At 36.3% G+C, this 20,072-nt stretch overlaps 2 protein-coding genes and 1 long non-coding RNA gene across 3 annotated transcripts; all 3 read right to left on the reverse strand.

Moving 5' to 3' along the window:
- Positions 1-1,222: 1,222 nt before the first annotated feature.
- LOC120110685 (ankyrin repeat-containing protein ITN1-like) lies at positions 1,223-2,534 on the reverse strand. Its single transcript, XM_039126276.1, has 2 exons — positions 2,256-2,534; positions 1,223-1,983 (listed from the first exon to the last, which is right to left on the reverse strand). Exons 1-2 carry the CDS (start codon positions 2,532-2,534, stop codon positions 1,372-1,374), a joined length of 891 nt encoding a protein of 296 aa, XP_038982204.1. The 3' UTR covers positions 1,223-1,371.
- Positions 2,535-4,428: 1,894 nt separating this feature from the next.
- Positions 4,429-6,756, reverse strand: LOC120110605. The gene is made up of 3 exons (XR_005511777.1): positions 6,693-6,756; positions 5,712-5,753; positions 4,429-4,549 (listed from the first exon to the last, which is right to left on the reverse strand). It is a non-coding gene; the product is annotated as an uncharacterized LOC120110605 (long non-coding RNA).
- Positions 6,757-6,904: 148 nt separating this feature from the next.
- On the reverse strand, positions 6,905-18,154 carry LOC120110686 (85/88 kDa calcium-independent phospholipase A2-like). The gene is made up of 7 exons (XM_039126277.1): positions 17,542-18,154; positions 17,181-17,330; positions 13,360-13,533; positions 12,252-12,317; positions 7,554-7,613; positions 7,124-7,189; positions 6,905-6,936 (listed from the first exon to the last, which is right to left on the reverse strand). Exons 1-7 carry the CDS (start codon positions 18,110-18,112, stop codon positions 6,905-6,907), a joined length of 1,119 nt encoding a protein of 372 aa, XP_038982205.1. The 5' UTR covers positions 18,113-18,154.
- Between the last annotated feature and the right edge of the window lie 1,918 nt (positions 18,155-20,072).

A 20,072-nucleotide genomic window follows, 5' to 3' on the forward strand; every position in this document is an offset into this window, starting at 1 on the left:
CTTCAAAGAGGCATGTTGCAAATTTCTTCCAATCTATTTGATAGTCATGAGAGGTCTCTGCAAGGAGCTAGCACTCCGGTAAAACCCTATCTCAGATGATTAAATCCTCGTGTGGATACCTGTAGAGGTCGGACACATGTGCGGCTTAACCAGGAACCTAGAAAGATCATCAGGCTGCGGTGTTCTACACTTGCAGAATTTTTGAAGATAAGATTTTCAAATTATTAACTTTTGATTTTTGTTTCAGTTTTATGAATCTTAATTAACCCTCCTCAGACCCTAATCTTTCCTTCCTAATGAGTTCAAAGATCTTCTGGATTTGGATTGAGAAAAATTTTTGAATTCTACGATCCGAGGCGCGTTCATACGATGAACGATGTCCCGTTCGAATTTCGTTGCGAACGTCGCATCGAACGAGGCATAACTCAGCATTTACTACCTCTTCCACATTTTTCTATTTACATCACACCATGCATGCAATAATATGGGTGCATTTCTCCTATTGAAGGAGATTCTCATGAGGCCAAAATTATCCCGTGGGAAGAGATCAACTATTTCCCATACAAGAATCACTGTCTTGGTAGTGTCCTAGAAGTTTAGGGTTATTCTATGTTCATCGATGAAATGGAAGGGCATTTCTACCTATGGTTTGGTGTCATAGAGCTGGGATGGATCTAGGCAATCAGCTCTTCTAAAGCTGGGGTCAGTGCCAAAATATTCGATCCCGACCTCGAGAGTTGTAAAACTAGGCTTATAATTGGGCCTAGATATCTCATCATACAAATCCTAGCCCTTGCCTTTGTCCACATTCACTTTTGGTGTCTTAAAGGCCAAGCCTTGCTTGAGGGCTTGTTTGGCGAACCTGACTGGACTTTCCAAGAGTTGGCTCCACCTATTGGCATATCCAACAAAAGATTGATCATGAATTAGAATGCTCGAGAAAAGGAATGTTATACTCGTAAATTTGGGGATGCTTACAAGGATTACTCCCTTTGAAACCAAGTGATGTAAACTGTGGGTTCGATATCACCCAAAGTGCATGCAAAATCTATCAAGTATACCACAAACATCTCTTCGAAATTAAGTGATGCAAACTATGGGGTGGATATTACCAGAAGCGCATGCAAAATCTACCAAGCAGACCATAAACACGGTCAGATCAAGAAGAAAACCTCTACATCAAATGTTGGAAATCTAAAATATCCGAACACACAAAATGATGTCCACAAACAACGTCAAAGTGGTCGGGAGAACCCATACTTACGGCAGAGAAGCAAACAAGATATGAAGGATCTAGCAAAAGTCACAGCACAAGCCAAAAAATTCACACTCAGTAAAGCAAATATGAGAAATGCCATCATGCAGGATAATTCAAAGAGGATGCAACTTCTGGGGGCGCTGTGGCACCATGCCGAAGTTAGCCTTTAAGAGGTCGATGTAGAATGGGATCTGCGCCAGAGCAAAGAATGATACGAGCAGGCCAATAGCTGCATATATTGGATATATCGCATACTTTAGCTTCTGCTCAATAATAAGAAAATTGCCGGCACAGAAGGAGGCGAGGTTTGCAACAATGGATAGGAATAGGGTGGTGAGGCCGAGGATCAGCTTCATAGGGAGTATCCTCTTGAAATGTGGCTCCTGATGGTGGGAGGTGAGGATAGAAAGGAACGTTATCAGAGAGGTAATCGAGAAGAAGAGGGCTATGAGCGAAGAGAGGGCAAACACTTGGAAGGCACGCTTGCCCTCGAAGATGGGGAAGCCTGAATTCTGGTCGACACCCCCGGGCACGGTGGTTGCAGAGGCGAAGGCCACCGTCGCGATGAATACGGCAACCACGGAGCCCGCCTGCGAGGTATCGTTGATCCACTTGCCAGCGTTCTTCACTAGAGGCTCGTGAGTGTTGGTGAAGATTTCGCGAGCGGTCTCGCCCTTTGCATTGTGATGCATAAAGAATTTGGATCCCGTAGATTTCTTCACATACTGAAAAGTCCGGAGCAATACATGCAAGCAGGCATTATATTAGCCAGATAGCAACAAAATATATATCATTGATCCAATGAGCAGGGAGTATTCATCAAATGGATAGGGGGCATTTTATCAAAAGATATTTATAGTTGTTAACTATCTCTAACATACCCCTACAAATGATATTCCAAATAATGAGGTTTAGGGACTATAGCCATCCACTGGTGCGTGCGTGCGTGTGTGCGAGCACGAGAGAGAGAGAGAGAGAGAGAGAGAGAGAGAGAGACCTTGTACCATTTGATCTCCCATTGCATTTGAAGGGCTGCTACAGGGATGGGCCAAGGCCTATTAGAGCCGAGCATGGCAGCCAAATGTAGCGCGCTATTGCCGTCCTTGTCCACGGCGCCAAACACAATCTCCTGCATTAAATGCATTAATTTCCTCTTCATTATAAGTTCATATACTTGGGATTGCCGGTTCTCCGCTGCTATTAGTACTATGTTCTTCTCATCTTGATCCAGTTCAACTGCTGCCACCGGCGTCTCCTCCAGAATTTTCTCCACCATCTCTGTGATGCCCCTCTTTGCTGCAACTAGGATTGGTGCCGCTGCCAAAAATTTGAATTTATAGAGGGAAAGAAAATGTTAGGCTCCCAGATATTTGAATACATCATATCGATGTCATCTATTTGACTGAATATTTTTGTCAACTCAAAGGGGCATATGACTGTGAGAACACTACTGAACAAAATGATCTAGGTCAAATATTTGAAAAACAACACCATCAAGATTTGAATCCACTAGGCCATGGCATCGTTTGCTTATCTTTAAAATTGTTGACCAATAGAACTACAGTGATTAACTTTCAGAATAAAGCTTGAGATACCTCGAACTGGTTTTTGTTTTGAGTCATCTTCAACTTGTTTGCAGCAACATTTTTCAAGTTTTTTGAGAATTTCATCTTGAATTTGTTGAGAATTGGGTTGCTTTGATCCATCGTTAACATCTGGTGGACTCGTGGTTGGAGGCTTCTGATCTCCTTGTGCCGTGCCGCGCTTCGTTCCGTCTTTAGCATAATTCCATAACCTGTGTTGGCGAAGAAGTTCTTCCATGATCTGGAATGCATGTGTATTCGTTTGCTTCTTCTTTTTTATTTTCTGGACCTTCCATAGCCCTACAATTGCAGTAACTGACAAAGTTTAACAACACACAAATGTTTTTTAAGTGGTAAATATAATTGTATACATATCACTAATAACAAGCTTGCTGCATTAAAATCAGCCCATTGATATTTTCTCTTAGAGAGATTTAGCCAGTAGGATGTCTTTTCTTGTTATATTTAGAGTTTTTTTAATGAACTTCTTTTTTTCGGGCTGGCTACAGCGCCGTATTTCAGACAGGCCTTATTGAAAATTTTAGAATCCCTTGGCTAATTTGAATCCCTACTTTCCTTGTGGTTTTCTGCTTTTCAAAAAATTGATTCTAGTAACTTGCAATGGTTGTTAGAGATGCTAATGGACTGGCCTACAGAGTACTTTAAATTGTTTGGGCCAGGTTATCAGGCTGGCCATGTGAAAAATTTTGCAAGCCCTTTCCCAGACCCGGCCCATTTGTTTCCTTAAATGGCTATGGTCATGTATGCCCCATCTCGAAAGCTACAAAAGTTATTGAAATCAAATCCTTTCTAGTTTGCGGTTAGACATGAGAGGTCTGATCTCTCAAGGATGACAGTATATGTATTGCATGATAGAGTTGACTGGGAGAGCCTCACCTAGCTAATACATGAGATAGCAGGGTATTGGATACTATCTTGTTTTCTCCTCATCAATAGCTGTTGCGATTGAGAGGCTGGATGTTATATCGCTTGCTCCAATCTATAATTAAACAAACTTGGAACTCAAAATTATTTTTGTCAGGAGCCCAACTTCTGAAAAGCTTGGGTTATTTAGATTTTTGAAAAGTTCAATTTTACAATTTACTTAATTAAATGCTCTAGATCTAGTTCTGTGCCATGCCCTTATGCCACATGCAGGGGAGCTCTCCATGTGCACAAAATGGGCCACTCTTGGTATGCCACTCTTTTGTATTGTGAAGATTATTATTCTAGTTCGCTCTGGTGCCCAAAATGACTGTCTCATGATGAACATCCAAAGTTCATAGATGCTTATGGGTTCGTAACATATTAAAATGTTTTGAGATCTTCGAGTTCATGTTGACATATCGATTTTAGGTATACTAAAAGTAAAGCATATAATATAGAGGCTAATGGTGCTACTTGGATGAGGCCAAGTTACGGCAGGCTACATGCTCGGACTCAAGAGCCTTTATATAGAAGAGAAAAAGGCATAACTCAAACAATAATCTTTCACTACCCAATTTCATATATTAAAAAAAGAGCATTTGTAATGAGATGAGTAATGGAAAAAAAAATCATAAAATCAAGCTAGAGTACGAACCAATTCTAGTGATAATTAGCAAGAACTTCACTACAAGCTTGAAGAAATAATCGAAGCATGTGCAGTACTTGTTTGGATATCTTCGACGATTTTGCGAGCCATTTTGTCGTTCTGTTACACCGTTCTCTGCCAAGATAAATAAAGAAAAATGCGATCAGGGCAATTAGCCTAGCAACAACTTTTCAAATGAGTGGTGGAATTAATAACCCTATGTACTATCTATAGTATGATGGCAATTATTTCAACCACTATTGTCATTGTATACTTCTGCCAGAGGTTTTAACAATGGTTTCTCAAAAAAGGGGAAAAAAACTTTTACCTCTATGAGTTGTACTGTTTGTCTTTGGTCAATCCTAAAGGCCACCTTTTTTGTCGAACAATGCTCTTGCAAGCCATTGTTCTTGGTCTCAAAAAGTATATGTAGAATATATGACACTCCAAGCATCAGTGGGCAGTCAATCTGAAGAATATATTTGGGTGCCTAGCATAAAGCCCATAGTTCAAAGTTTCAAATTGTGCATGGTGTTATGGAAAGTCTCCAGGAAAGATAGGTTACATCTTTTGCAAGAAGACAGTGATGCAATTAACCAGCCAAAAAAAAAAAATCTCGGAATCGAACGAAAATTGAAGAAGTTTCAGCTTAGCTTGATGAGCTCCTTTCCTATCTATTTTTCCCTTTCAGAAAAAGCTTATAACTAAATAAAACTTCTTTAAATATTGACTTCTCCCACACGTTTACTTCCTATGACCTCAGGCTTCCTGTTTACCCTAATGATGAAAGGAATAATTTTACAAACTATGCATGCCATATTCTCTTAAAGAATAAGTGGGGACTTTTTTCAAGACTTTTTTCGGTGACCATTTGTGTGTGTGTGTGTTTTTTTTTTTTTTTTTTGGGGGGGGGGGGGGGGGGGGGGGGTTGAAGTGATGCTGTTGTTGGGGCATGAGACAAAAGCAAGATGATATACAGAGGAAGTTCAGCTTAGCTTAGCAAGGTCCTTCACCAATTTCTGTTCATTTTTTCAGGGTTTGAAATCCTTCAAGATATATTGATTTTAAATAAAGGCCATCTTTGTTCATAAGTTCAAGTCATCGACAGAAGAAGCCACAAATGTATGGGACAACAGTAATCTGTCGCTCCTAGGTTGTGCATACCCAAGTTTTCCTGCATCCATAGAGGAAAAAGAAAGGAGAAAACTAAAACCAAGTACGTGTGTGTGCACATGTGGCTACAACAAAATAATCCATCTGTTGCTCGATCTACTACTATGCTTTTGCAAGAATTTACCTGGGTCTCTTTTATCCGTTGTGCGGATGCTACGAACTGCATCTGAAAATAAGAACTCACCATTGTCAGTTTTGCAGAAATGCTAGATAAATCCAAATAAAAAACCTATAAAGGGAAAGAGAATAATCGCTGAAATATTTAATATAAAAAAACAGAAGCTAATAAGTAACCAAAAATATTGAAAACAATATTATATATTTATAATAAATTTGACTTGCGCTTTGCTCCTCTAAACTTGCTGCAATTCTATATGACCAACTACCTACCTAAGAAGAGGCACAAAACGCTCATGAAGACAACATTTTAAAATAATGACCCAATAATGTCGCCTCAAATAAAATAAATAAATAAATTGAATCTACCACATGATTGGCCATGTTACTGAGAAAGGTTTTTAAAACAAAAACAATTGAGTCAAGTTATAATTCTGAAGGCATCAAATATCTGAGTTGGTTATTTTGGAAATGGTTTATGATGGCAAGAATGGTGGTACCCAATATTAAGACTACAGGTAATGTCAATGTAAAGAATAATTTTAGTAAAAAGCGATGCCCAATTTTTATGTGGGGCAAAAGATCCTCTCCAGTCGTCTCTCTATCGTCCCCTTCAACTCCTCACTTCTGTAACTCCTCACTTTTATTTTCACTCTTTTTTGAAATCAATAAATCTTTGCTACCAAAATCTCTAAATATTTTACAAACAATTTCAAAAACCAAAAAGGCTTCATCATGAATGTTTTTCAATTTATTCTTTTTTTTTGTCTTGGGTTTTGAAAAGATTAGACAAATGAATCTTGAGATTAGTAAACCTAGGAATGTGATTAGCCAATACTCTTAAATAGTCCCAAAAGTAGGCCGGGGAAGAACATATGACACCTCAAGCTTTACAATTTAAAAGATAATCAAATGGCAAGCATATAACTTGGCTGATACGTACATACCTACATATATACATTCATAGACAAATACATACATATATTACCTGAGATTTCAATTACAACATCTATACTATGCCTGGGCCTATCATTATCATCATCATCATTGGTCAAAGGTGCTGCAAGAAAAAAAGATAAATCATCTTTTCAACTTAATTAATAGGAATCTGTTTGATAGTTCTAATTGATCTATATAAATTGGATAATTAAATATTTCAAGGAATTATTTCAACAATCCAAAAACAGATCATCTACTTCCCTAACTAGTTCTACAGGATCTTAATTCTTTTTCTAACATAAGAATCACAAGAACTTTTACATACATAGATACGTACATACATACATACATACACAGATACGTACATATATGCGTATGTATGTACATATGTATGTACGTACATAGATACATAAATACATACATATATGTATGAATGTGTATGTGTATGTATATATATACGTATATGTATATATGTATTACCTGGCATTTGGATTTCAACATCTGTAATGTGCTTGGACTTACCATCCTCACCACTGGTCCAAGGACCTACAAGGAAAAAAGAATGAGAACTCATCATTTCAACCAAAATCTCTAAATATTTCACAAACAATTTCAAAAACCAAAAAGGCTTCATCATGAATGTTCTTCAATTTATTCCTTTTTGCCGTCTTGGGTTTTGAAAAGATTAGGAAAAATGAATCGTGAAATTAGTAAACCTAGGAATGTGATTAGCCATTACTCTTAAATTGTCCCAAAAGCAAGGGTAGAACACATGACACCTCAAGCTTTCCAATTTAAAACATAATCAAATGGCAAGCATATAACTTGGTTGATACGTACATACCTACATATACACATTCACAGATAAATACATACATACAAACATGCACATAAATACATAACATACTACCTGAGATTTCAACATCTATACTATGCTTGGGCTTGTCATCATCATCATCGGTCCAAGGTGCTGCAAGAAAAAATGAGAATTCATCATCTCAACTTAATTAGTAGGAATCCATTTTATAGTTTTGATTGATCTATATCAATTCGATAATTAAATTTTTCGAGGAGTCATTTCAGCAATCCAAACAAGGATTATCTACTCTCCTAGCTAGTTCTACAAAATCTTCTTTTACTAAGATAAGAATCACAAGAAACTCTACATACATACACACATGCATACATATATGCGTATTTAATTACATATGTTTGCATGTATGTACATACATGTCTACATATATACATACATAACATATATAAATAAATCCATACATGTATGTATGTATGTATATATGTATGTGTGTAAGTATATGTATGTATGTATGTTTGTGTTACCTGGGATTTCGATTTCAATTTCTATAATGTGCTTGGACTTATCATCTTCATCACTGGTCCAACAAGTGCAAGAAAAAAAATGGGAACTTAATTGATCTATATCATTTGGATAATTAAATAATTCAAATTAGAATTATTTACTCTCCTAGCTAGTTCTACAAAATCTAATTTTACTAGGATGTGAATCATGATTACCTTAATAGTTTTAGTCCTGGTTTCTTTTGTTAATATACTCTGGAAATCCAAGAAAAATAAATGTCTTTCATATCTATGAAGCCCTACTTGATTCCTCTCTTCCCTTTTTCTTTGGGCTCATACAAGTGTGGTAACAATTCTTTAGAAGTTTTGTGTATATGATGTGTGCATATATATGTGCGTGTGAAGTAGCAATTCTTTAGAAGTTTGTTGTGATATAATTGAATCCATGCAGTAATTTTTTAAAGGGTTTCTGAATTTTGATTTAGAGTGTGACTATAATAAAGTTGATATAACAAATTATTGCTTTTTCAGTAACTAGAGAATACCCAGATGGCAAGGTGTGAAAAGTAGCCTTAGATATTAGTAGAGACTACAATCCATGACATGGTTACTACATCACTAGGTATTTGTCTCATTCTTCTTTTTAGGGAAAAAATAGCAAATTGATAGATGGTCCTTCCATTGATCAGACTATAACTATTAGTCCCTATTGACTGGAACTTTTATACCCACCTCAAGTTTCAAAGTTTCTTTAATTTTGGGTCCCTAGTGGTTGTATACACTTATTCCCCAATACATACACAATTGCATAAGTATATGCAAGGTTAATATAACTATTTGCAAGAAGAATATAATTGTGTACAAAAATAATTTTTAACTATGTGCACAAAGAATATAAGTGTTTGTTGGACTAAAAATTAAATAATCATGGTCAAGAGATCTCATGTTAAAGTCCAGTCAAAAAAATGACTAGGTGTTAAGTTCACCCCCCAAAAGAATGGTTCGGTGGATTGCTAGCAAATATAGTTGTTCCATATAAATATCTACTACTTGTAAGCATCCTTGACTAGCCTCTCATTATTATTATCTATTATTTTTGTGTTATAAATGTTATTGTATTCATATATAACAATGTGACCCTTGATTTATGTTGTATCTTTGAGCATTAACTATTATGCTCCCTTCCCTTAAAAAAAAAGTTGAGGAATAAATGTTCAATCTCTATTCTATTTTTCCCTTACAGAAGCACTTAGTTTATTAATATGATAGTCATTTTGCTCAAAATAAAAGATGATAATCATCACCTATTGATGATGATGCAAAATAAGCTATCATGATTATTTCCTAAGACCTCAGGCTTCCTATTTAATTTAATGAAAGGAATAATTTTACAAATGATGTATGCCATATTCTCTTGAAGATTAAATGGAGACATGTTACAGTTTGTTGACTATTTGTGTGTGTGTGTGTGTGTGTGTGTGTGTGTGTGTGTGATGCTGTTATTGGGGTATGAGACCTAAGTAAGAATATATTTAGATTAAGTTCAACTTAGCCAGCAAGAACTATTTCGACTATTTGGAACCAGCAATGCAAGTCCTTCAACAATTTTATTTTTTTTAGGGCTCAAAATTCTTCATCACATATTTCGTACGTATGTACATATGTATGCATGTATATACACACATACACACATATAGAGAAATACATACATATATGTTGGGATTTGTATCCTAAATGTCAATCGTCAGCATGTTGATGATTGAATTTTGTAAATAAATTGACAAATTAATAAAGTGTTATTTGGCATTATTCATCATTTCATTATACATCTTCAAATAAACTCTGATATGATGAAGTTCTTAATACTTATTTTATGATAAAGAAGAATTTATCTTCAAGTTCTTAAACCTATTTGCGACCAAATGATATGGTATTTCTAGGACGACAGCATTATCGAGATTAGGTCGTTGTGTGACATATACGTTAGTTGTTCTTTTAACCAAGGAGTGTGGAGACACTGATATGTCACACAAGTAAAGTGTAAGAGTACATTTCACTAAACGTGATCAATTTCGAAACGCTTTACTGTCAAGAGATGTTCCAAGTGGATATGGGTGTAAGTATCCCTCAGACCTGAGATCACCACAGTGATTAACAAGCAACTCACTGTACTTTGGTACCGGACTAACAGAATTTCTAATTCTACGACGGAAGGTTACTGGGTGTAGTCAAGTACTTACAAAAATTGGTGCATGAGTCAAGATAGAATTGACCCCTCCTGAAAACAGGAGATAATGCTTTGTGTTCAATTTAGCAAAATCTTGGCCAGGGTAATCCTTGTGATAAGTCACAGGATTTCTAAAGTTGATTACATAGTGGATGTACTAATTACAGAGTTGACAGAACTCAGGTACCATTGCTAGATGGTCATATCGATTAGTACAGAAAGTTGTTTCTGTACTGCCGTCTTAGGTTCGAATCTATGAGGTCACACGCATAGAAGTTTCTTGATTGATCAAGATGGCTGATGGATAATTAAGAATCATTCAGGGGCAAATTGGTCAATTTGATTGGCAAATTATCATATAAAATAATTAAAGTAATTATTGAAGGATTAATTAGTAATTAGATTACTAATAAACTCAATTTGATTGAGTAATTGGACTAAGGATGAGCCAAATTGAATTGGATTCAATTTTGGGCTCAATCAGGGTTTTGACCTGATTTGATTAGGTCTGAACCAAGAGGACTTAAGTTGACCAAATTGAATTAGATTCAATTTGTGCTTAATTAGGGTTTGACCTAATTGGATTAGGTTCAACCCAAGGAGATTGGACTTCCCTAATTGTTAGGATTTGATCGAATGAGAATGGGTTTGATCTGAATTGTTCGGATCTCGAAATCCACATGTCACATGCTCATTCATGGTGCCATGAATTAAATTTTAATATGATTAAAAATTTATTTAAATTGTTTAATGGCACCATGTGACACGTGGAAGGGACTTTTCATTTGATGGGGCGACATGAAGAGATGAAATCATGAAATAAATTTGGATGAGATCAAACATCATCTCTTCATGGCACCATGACACATGTCATGCACTTCACTCACCCATTTCCATTTGAGTTTGAATTTTGAATTCAAACTCCACCCACCTCCACATGATCCTCTAACCATCAGATTGTGGACATGGGAGGTGGAATGGGATGAGGGAAGAGGCGACATGATGGAGGGTTTGGATGAGATCAACCCTTCATCATGTGATGGCGCATGACACTAGGTTTGAATTTTGAATTCAAATCCCTACTAAACTCCACAAAATCCTCCCAAAATATTGGATGGTTGGCGTGTGAAGAGGAGTGGAGTTAGGAGGTGGGGCGACAATAAGAGGGGGTTCATCTCGCTGGTGGTCGAAGGCAAGGAAAAAGAAAGGAAGCCTAGTTCATGCATGGGAAAAATTTAGCCTTCCATCTAGCCGACTTCATCCTCTTCTAAGTCCATCTCGCCATAGCTGATAGGGGTTCCTGAAAAGAGCTTTTAGATCAGATCTAAGTCCTCTTTAATTCCTATAAACCATTCCTCTAAGTTCTTCCAAGAAGGCAAATCAAAAGTTGATAGCGTCGGGAAGAACGATTTTCAGTAATAAGGAAGATCCTACGCAAGCTAGCACTTCCGCGGGATTGGATCTCTCCAGAAGCTTCACGTGGACTACTTATAGAGGCCAGACGACTATGTGGCTACGAAGCTCGAGTATCAAATCCATTATCTTCTGATTTCATAAAGGTATGAATCTAGATCTAGTTTTAAATCTTATAGGATCCAATCCCCGAGGGTTAAACCTCTTTTAGGGCTCCTTACAGAGTAATCTCTAGAGCCTATTCGATGGGCATTCGGAGATTAGTTGGGTCATACATTAATTGATTAAGAACTTAATAATAATTATATTTCAGATCTGATATTAATCGTGCAATAATGCTTAGCATAATCGTTTGAATGATCCCGGCATATTGATCATGAATTCTTGTGGTGATATTTAGAGATTTGATTTCTTGTGCATGCTAGAATTAAAATGTTTAATTCGATTTTTTCGCTGCAATTTTCAAAATTAAAAGAACTACGTATGGCTTGATCCCCCTTGTGAAGGGGTACGTAGGCAACCCGAACAGGTATAGCCATTGATTTTGAAAAATTCTAAAATTTTAGCATATTATCACTACTAGACTGCATAGATTACTTTCAGCATATAGAGAAATACATACATATATGTATGTATGTATGTATGTATTACCTGAGATTTCATTTTCAACGTCTGTAATGTGCTTGGACTTATCATCTTCACTACTAGTCCAAGGAGCTGCAAGAAGAAAAATGAGAAGTCATCATCTCAACTTAATTTGTAGAGATCATTTGATAATTCTAATAGATGGATATCATTTGGATAATTAAATGTTTAAAGGAATCGTTCTAATAATTCAAACAAGAATTATTTACTTTCCAAGCAAGTTCTACAAAACCTTCTTTTACTAAGATGTGAATCACGATTACCTTAATGGCATTAATCCTAGTTTCTTTTGTTAATATACTCTAGAAATCCAAGAAAAAGAGAAGTCTCTCATATCTATGAAGCCCTACTTGATTCCTCTTTCCCCCTTTTCTATGGGCTTATGCAGGTGTAGTAACAATTTTTTAGAGGTTTTGTGTATGTGACATACGTGCATATATTCAAATGAAGTAGCATTTGTTTAGAAGTTTGAAGTGGTATAATTGAATCTATGTAATAGCATTTAAAGGGTTTCTGTATTCGGATTTAGAGTGTGACTATAATGAAGTGGATATGACAAACTGTTATTTTTCAAGATCCCATGAGAAAGGTTATACGTTGAAGCAATAGTATTTGAAATAATAGATATTATGCTGCTTTTTCATGTTTCCATGAGATAAAAATTCCATGCTTAGCCATTTTCTAATTTTTGCTAGGTCCAGAATATATAGACCTCTACATGTCTGATCAACTTATTCTGCTAACTAAACAACTTCATGACCATTGACTAGGATATCATCTCAATCTTAATTCTCCAATCAAAAATCAGAAATTTTTTATCCCATAGAATAACTTTCAAACTATTTATAGTACCTAGATGGCTATTCCTCATTCCCCCATATTTGCTCTACACCCAAATAGCACCTAAAAATAATTGTATGATATGTGAATACATGTAAAGGATAAATACAGATAGTTGAAAAAACAAGTCCATCAAAATTTGTTTAAACCAATTGAAACTAATTCTATAGAAAAAAAAAATATCTTTTTGCAAATGCTTTCAATAAAGAAACATTATTACCAATTATTGAATGGTACTAATATTTATATGTGTTATGTAGCCTTTTGCACCTACCAATATTCTTGAAGGCATGCTTTAGCAGAGTAAAGATGTTGTAGTATGCTTTGTAATTATCTGGTAATTTGTCATTTCCATCATGCGAAACCTTTTCAAAATCAATGCCTTCATTTTTGCGGAATTTCTTCTTGTAACTTAGATATTCGACTTTGAGTTGATCCACAAATATACCTACACATGAAGGAAAAGGGAAGAAATTTAAAAACATCAATGCAAAAATTGCTACTTTGCAAGCTAAGGCTTTAGGCCTTAAAATATAAAACTGCAAGCAATAATTAAAAGCTTATCAAAAAATATACTTCCATTGATACTTGTGTATCGTTGGTACTTTAGGGTTCACCACCATAGTTGCTCTACATTTTTTAAATCAAAGGAACTATAGTTTTGATATTTTAAATAGACAAATCAATTATATTTTTGACTTTCACCATTTTGCAAATTAACAATCATTCGCTATCAAAAAAATTATGTTTTCTAAATTATAATCACTAAATTTATGTGTTGTTTTTCAAGAGAAAATTAATTCATAAATTTAATGATTATAGTAAATTTATGCATTAATTTTGTCATTTGTATAAATTTCATATATGATACAAGACCAAATTCCTTAGCTAGCTATATATTATATTTTTATTTTAGAGGATATATTGGGATCTTCCAACTTAGAACTACAATCCATTAGGGTTTGGATTGAGGGATTTGTGTTAGGATGATCTCTTTATTTTGGGAATTTGAAATGTGGCATCATCAAGAGATTTGTATTGTGATTTCTTTTCACTTTCTAGATATCTACCATTGGCAAGCTTTCTTTGATAGCATCTATCTTTGGACATAAGTCCGAGATCAAATTGTTGGATATATTCAAATTATTTAATAATTATAAATATTTTTCAGATTTTTTATGATTTTTAAATGATTTTTAATTGGTATTTGTCGTTTGGCAAAATATTAGATCTAAATGGAAGAGCTCAAATATTAGAGAACTAAAAAGAACTCTTTATTGATCTTTATTTAGTCCTATATTAAATTTGTTTATGCATGTCTACTTGTATTTATACCATCCCTAACTAGGAGAGCCTAGTAGGGCACATAGATTTTCAGGTTAATTATGACATGCACCTGTGTTTGCAGGGCTTGGCTTAGTGCAACTAGCCATGCACATTCATGACCCATGTAGTATACTTTGTTAGTATTCTATATTATATTGGTTTTTTTTTGGGTAACCGCAACATTAATATGCATTCAATCTATTAACCGTTGGAGGCTCTTTAGGGCGTGTTTGGTATGGGTGATCATCCCAAGATCAAAGATGATATAGATGAAGGTGATGAGGATAAAAGGGATGAGATCACCGATTTGGTTGCACTATGGTAATTCTATACGACGGTAATTGCAAATCATTTCTACTCTTCAAATCACCACCCACCTTGGTGATGGGATACCTATTTTTGAGGTTGAAAATTCAAATCAGCCCAGAGCAATGATCTCAGGCTGAAAGTTGAGAACAAAAATATCCTTTAGTCCCACAAAAAAAATTGGTATATCAATATACCGTTAATATAATACATCAATATTATACATATGATATTATATTATATTGATATTATGCATTATATTTATGATATATTATATTATAATATATTATTAATCATATTATTGTCATGTTATTATTCGATGATAATTTTAAATTATAGTAGAAATATATTATTATACTAATATTAATATAATGAAAGTATTTAATATATTACTTCCATTTGCCTGATTTTCCTAATCAAAATAATTATTAGTATTAAAAAGATATATAAGTATAAATAAGAATATTGATTCTATAATAACAATTAATATATATTTATAGAATTAATAAGTTATAGGACTAATAAATATATTTTATGAAATATATTATTAATTAATATATTGATATTTTATTATAATATATTATATATGATTAATAAATGTATTGTTATGGAATATATTAGGGGCAGTTTTGGTATTATATGGTCAACAATCTAAAATTTTTATGGAATACCAAACAGATTAGTTGTGGATATCTGTGAATCTTTAATTACTAGAATATATATAGCATACCAAACACAGTAATCATGAATCATTGAAGACCATATTATTTCGAGATATGAATTATCAGTGATCTACGATCACCTCGGTGATCCTATTTGGATCACCAAATGCCACCTTTCATTTGATAGGCAAACTATTAGCAACCCATGGCGGTTCCTTTTGAGATGTAACTACTTATATGTAGTAAGAACTTTGATAGGCTTGTATCTCTAATATGAACTTTGATAAGCTTGTCTTCTAGTAGCCATGGCGGTTCTTCTTATTCCTTTTCCTCCATTTTCTTCCATCAATTTCTCATTGCTTGTGTACTTATTTTATTCCTCGAGAAAGGAGTCATCTGCCCATCATTATTTTTTTTTTTCAATTACCAATTTTTCAAGATATTTTGGTGTTATCCACCTATACAGGATAGCTATAACTGTGCCATCTTCCACCGCCAACCCCTCTATCTTTCATATCTCTACTGATGGACCATAGACCACTAGCAAGTTCTTGATATCCCTCTCCTTCCTACCACTATCGCCTCTATATCCAGCTCTCCACCAACCATCACCACCCTCTCTCTCTCCACATCTCTACCAAGACATCAACTAGCAGATTAACATAGCTCTTGTGAGAACACCCCACCACAAACAACACCAAACGCGTTAGTAGATGGGTCGGATTTGGAGCTCGAATCCACTTGACCCACATACTGTCACCCGTCAAATAAGATTCTAACACAATCTTTAAATAGTAAAAACAGTTATAGTAGCTTAAATAAATATTCTACACTATCTTTATAAATAATGTAGATAAATGTAATTACATGATTTATTGTCGGTAACTATAATTTTTTTGATAATTAATTATCAATGATTTTTTTATGATCGATTTGATCATTCATTAACAATAATTATTTTATAATTGCTCTGATAATTAGTAATGATAATTCTTTTGTGACCCTTGATATGATTTGACAATAAAAGTGCTGAAAATTGCTAGAGAGTACTAAGAGATATATTGATCTAGTACTTATATATAAGTAACGAATATTTGAATATTTTTATGTTCTCATGATGTCATCACTTGAAGCTGGTAAATCCATCAATTGAACTGGCGACCCGTGTTTCGGTCCATCTTTTGATTTATTGAATGATCCAAGTTTTAAAATATAAGCCTGCCTTCTCCACGCAGCAACGATACTGAGAGATGAAAACACTAGCAATTCCTGTTTAAAACAAGTTGAAGAAGTAATACTTCCATTGCAAGTTCGGATCCTCTACCATGTTTTGCCCCAAGAGGACTATTCAGCCCTTGCCGCATCATCCTATTGTGAGAGAAGTAGAATTTTCTGCCATACGATTTTTGCACAATAGAGTTCTATACCACTGTCAATAGCTAGCATATCATTCAAAGATGGAGTTATATTTCAAAAATAAACGAGAATAAGCTGTCTCTATGATGGATGATGTGGTAGCAATCCACGATGGCAAAGTTGGACATATATGAACTTTCAACTTTCGCATCTTGAAAGATACTAAGTTTATAGAGAAAAACGAGCATTTACTTATTCTATCCCATCTCATAATCACAGAACAAGGTTCCATTTGGCACTATGTCCCAGCAATAAATCCAATACGGTAATATAGGATCTATGGTTTTGAAAATTTTGGATGAGCTTCGAAAGTACGGATCGAGAGATACGCGCGCGCGCAGAGAGAGAGAGAGAGAGAGAGAGAGAGAGAGAGAGAGAGAGTTACCATGGCAGATTACACTCTCAAGTAGGCTGAAACGGGTTCCACTTTTGAAAACAGACGGCTTGTTGGCCAGGACATGAAGAGGCGACTCCCCCTTCTCGTTCACGTAGTCCACCAAATCTGGATAGCGTTTTATGATCTCCAAGGCCAGATCTATGCACCACATGAGCAGGACTCAAAATTAGGAACAAGGCTTCAATAATGTCGGCAATCCCGAGCTAGTTATTTTTGCACATGCACCCACAATGATAAAGGAGGTATATGATCTTCAAAAAAGACATGGCTATAGTGCTTTGTAATTTTGGGAGGATATTCCAATATTTCTGACTGCAGCTAATTAAATCTACCATTAAGTGGTACTTACCAAAACGCTCCGCGAAAATGGCCTCGTGGAGGATGGTGTCGCCACGTACCCTCCTGACACCAGGGGTTGGCTTAATATTTAATTTCTCCTCCACGACAGACTGCAGGGCGAAGAAGACTTCCTTCTGGCCGTGGCGCACAGCCTTGAAGAGGGGCGTCTCTTGCCACCGGTTGTAAATCTCGACCACCATTTTGGGGTGCAACCTGGCCATGGCCAAACACACACCCACCATCCCAAGAGCGGCGGCGATGTGGAGCGCCGTATCACCCCTATCGTTCTGGATCGCCAGAATCTCCTGTCTACGTTTGTCGAGCACGCTCTTTTCCAGGCAGCCCACGAGAAGCTTCACGTTGCTCTCTTTGCCGCTCGATACGGCCAAGTGCAGCAAGGTATCCCCAGCCCAGGTTATCTGGGTTTCGCGGACCTTCTCGTTCTCGGAGTAGGAGCGCGCCACGTCTTGCCACCTGCTCTGCATGGCCTTCCTGAACAAGTCTTCCTTGACGGCGTCGGGGACGTCCTGCGTCTTCTCATCTTCCGCTTGGGGATGGATATCAAAGTGTGGCGAGCTCATTGGGAATGTCTAAGTGTGTAGTGGTGGCCTGTGGGGGATGGTCGTTGCAGCAGCCTGAATACATTTAATAGCCGATGCTTGCCGGGCCCTATTTATAGGAGGGGGCAGCAGTATCAAACTACCCTGGCTCCTGAATCCGGATCCTATAATTAATGCACCCGTGTGCTTGCTCTTGAAGGCAAAAAGTTTCATCAAGTTACCCTGAGCTCTAGGTTGTGCACGTACCATATGTGGGTGAATGATACGTTAATACAGTATCTGACCAGCAAATATCAAATAAGAATAGAACATAGGAGAGTTGTCTGCGTTATCATCAATAAGACGCGGCCCAAAGCTCAAAGCCTGCTGCAAAACCTACTGTACAACTCGAACTTTGTTTAGACAATCAAGATTAATTCATTAGTTAATTACTGTCATTTTCAAGTCCCTGCTACCAGAATTTAAGAGCGCTGTATTTTGATCGAAGAAGCAAAGCATGGAAGGTATTTTGCTGCTGCTTCGATTCAGTGGGAACTTTATTTCCAAGTCCATCTGCGATGCTTGGTGGGCGAAAACATTGGTGTTTTGCAGATGCTGCAAGAAATTAAAAATTTAACATGGGCTACGCATTAGTTAGAATGTGCCTGCATTGAACTCAATGCTACGAGGAAAACCCTGATACAAGCAGCGAGAGGAATCAACCAAGTGCGACGTTTATCACTTGAACTCTACTCTGACTTGTCAAGTTCAAGCACTCATTGCGTCATCCCTCATTTACTAAACTGTTGTAAGCCGGAAGTGGAGGCGCCGAATGTTTGAATTTTGGCAAGGAATGTTACATACGTCACCTTTTGGTGAATGCAATACTGCACTCCATTCTCCGTAATGAAATGTAATTCCAAACACCTTAATGTGGTCCTCTAGGATAAAGGTCGCTGGTCACGCTTCGCGAGAAGTTACTTTTGAACATGCAACCTCCTACAAGCTGGGAGGTTATTTATCTACCACGAGCATTTTTCTTTGGCAAAAGATTAATAAAGGAAAATTCAAAGCAACATAGAATAACGCAAAATAGTGGCAAGAAGCGCTTTAAGCTACCGAGCTTGTCGGTGATGCAAGTGATTCGTCATTCCAAAGCAAAACTATACTTCTATTTTTTTTGGAAGGAACGTTTCCAAAGCATAGCTTACTATTTAAGAAATGGACATGTAGCGCTTGAAGCAAGTGAATGTACGCATATGGGACCATATATGATCGATGGTCCAATAAAGCATGAGCCCTTGGATCATACATGGTAAGTGGCCCACCTGCGATGCACATGATAGGACATCAAAAACCATGCTTTCATACATCTCGAAGTGTGATGCGAGTACCCAAACTTCATCAGGTTGGACAGAACCCTTGTGCTATCACACTAGTGCAACAGGTGGTTCCAAAATGAAAGATTATGACGGAGCGATGAAATAGTGATGCCGGACCAAATTTTAAATGGAAGCAGGAGAAGAGGGGAAGAGAAGGAGGAAGAAGAAGAGAAGAAGGAGAAGGGAGGAGAAGAGAAGAAGAGGAAACGTGGGGAAAAGAAATCTTTAATTCTTCATTAAACCCTAATCAAGAAAATAGTTCCCTATATATAGGGCCCAAATACACAATTTGCATGAAACCCCCCTTACACAAAAATAACTCCTAATAAGCCCACAAATAACACAAATAAGCCCTAAAATGCAAATGAACCCAGAAATAAAATAAACCACAAATAAATTCCTAAATGCAAATAAACCCAGAAATAAAATAAAATAAATATGCAAATAAACGAGTCTGATTCAATCCGGGGGCTCAGGATCATCTGGATGAAGTGCGGACCAAATTTTAAATGGAAGCAGGAGAAGAGGGGAAGAGAAGGAGGAAGAAGAAGAGAGGAAGGAGAAGGGAGGAGAAGAGAAGAAGAGGAAACGTGGGAGAAAGAAATCTTTAATTCTTCATT

The sequence above is a fragment of the Phoenix dactylifera genome, chromosome 4 (assembly GCF_009389715.1).
Source record: "Phoenix dactylifera cultivar Barhee BC4 chromosome 4, palm_55x_up_171113_PBpolish2nd_filt_p, whole genome shotgun sequence".
Lineage (NCBI taxonomy): Eukaryota > Viridiplantae > Streptophyta > Magnoliopsida > Arecales > Arecaceae > Phoenix > Phoenix dactylifera.

Excerpts from the sequence above, each read along its gene's own strand:
- LOC120110685 (XM_039126276.1), bottom strand. The coding sequence starts at position 2,534 with ATGGTGGAGAAAATTCTGGAGGAGACGCCGGTGGCAGCAGTTGAACTG. Across the intron at positions 1,984-2,255 it reads GGGAGATCAAATGGTACAAG|TATGTGAAGAAATCTACGGG; the intron begins GTCTCTCTCTCT and ends CGGACTTTTCAG.
- LOC120110686 (XM_039126277.1), bottom strand. The coding sequence starts at position 18,112 with ATGAGCTCGCCACACTTTGATATCCATCCCCAAGCGGAAGATGAGAAG. Across the intron at positions 17,331-17,541 it reads CATTTTCGCGGAGCGTTTTG|ATCTGGCCTTGGAGATCATA; the intron begins GTAAGTACCACT and ends TGTGGTGCATAG. Across the intron at positions 6,937-7,123 it reads TGTTGAAATCCAAATGCCAG|AAAAAGAATTAAGATCCTGT; the intron begins GTAATACATATA and ends TTCTTATGTTAG.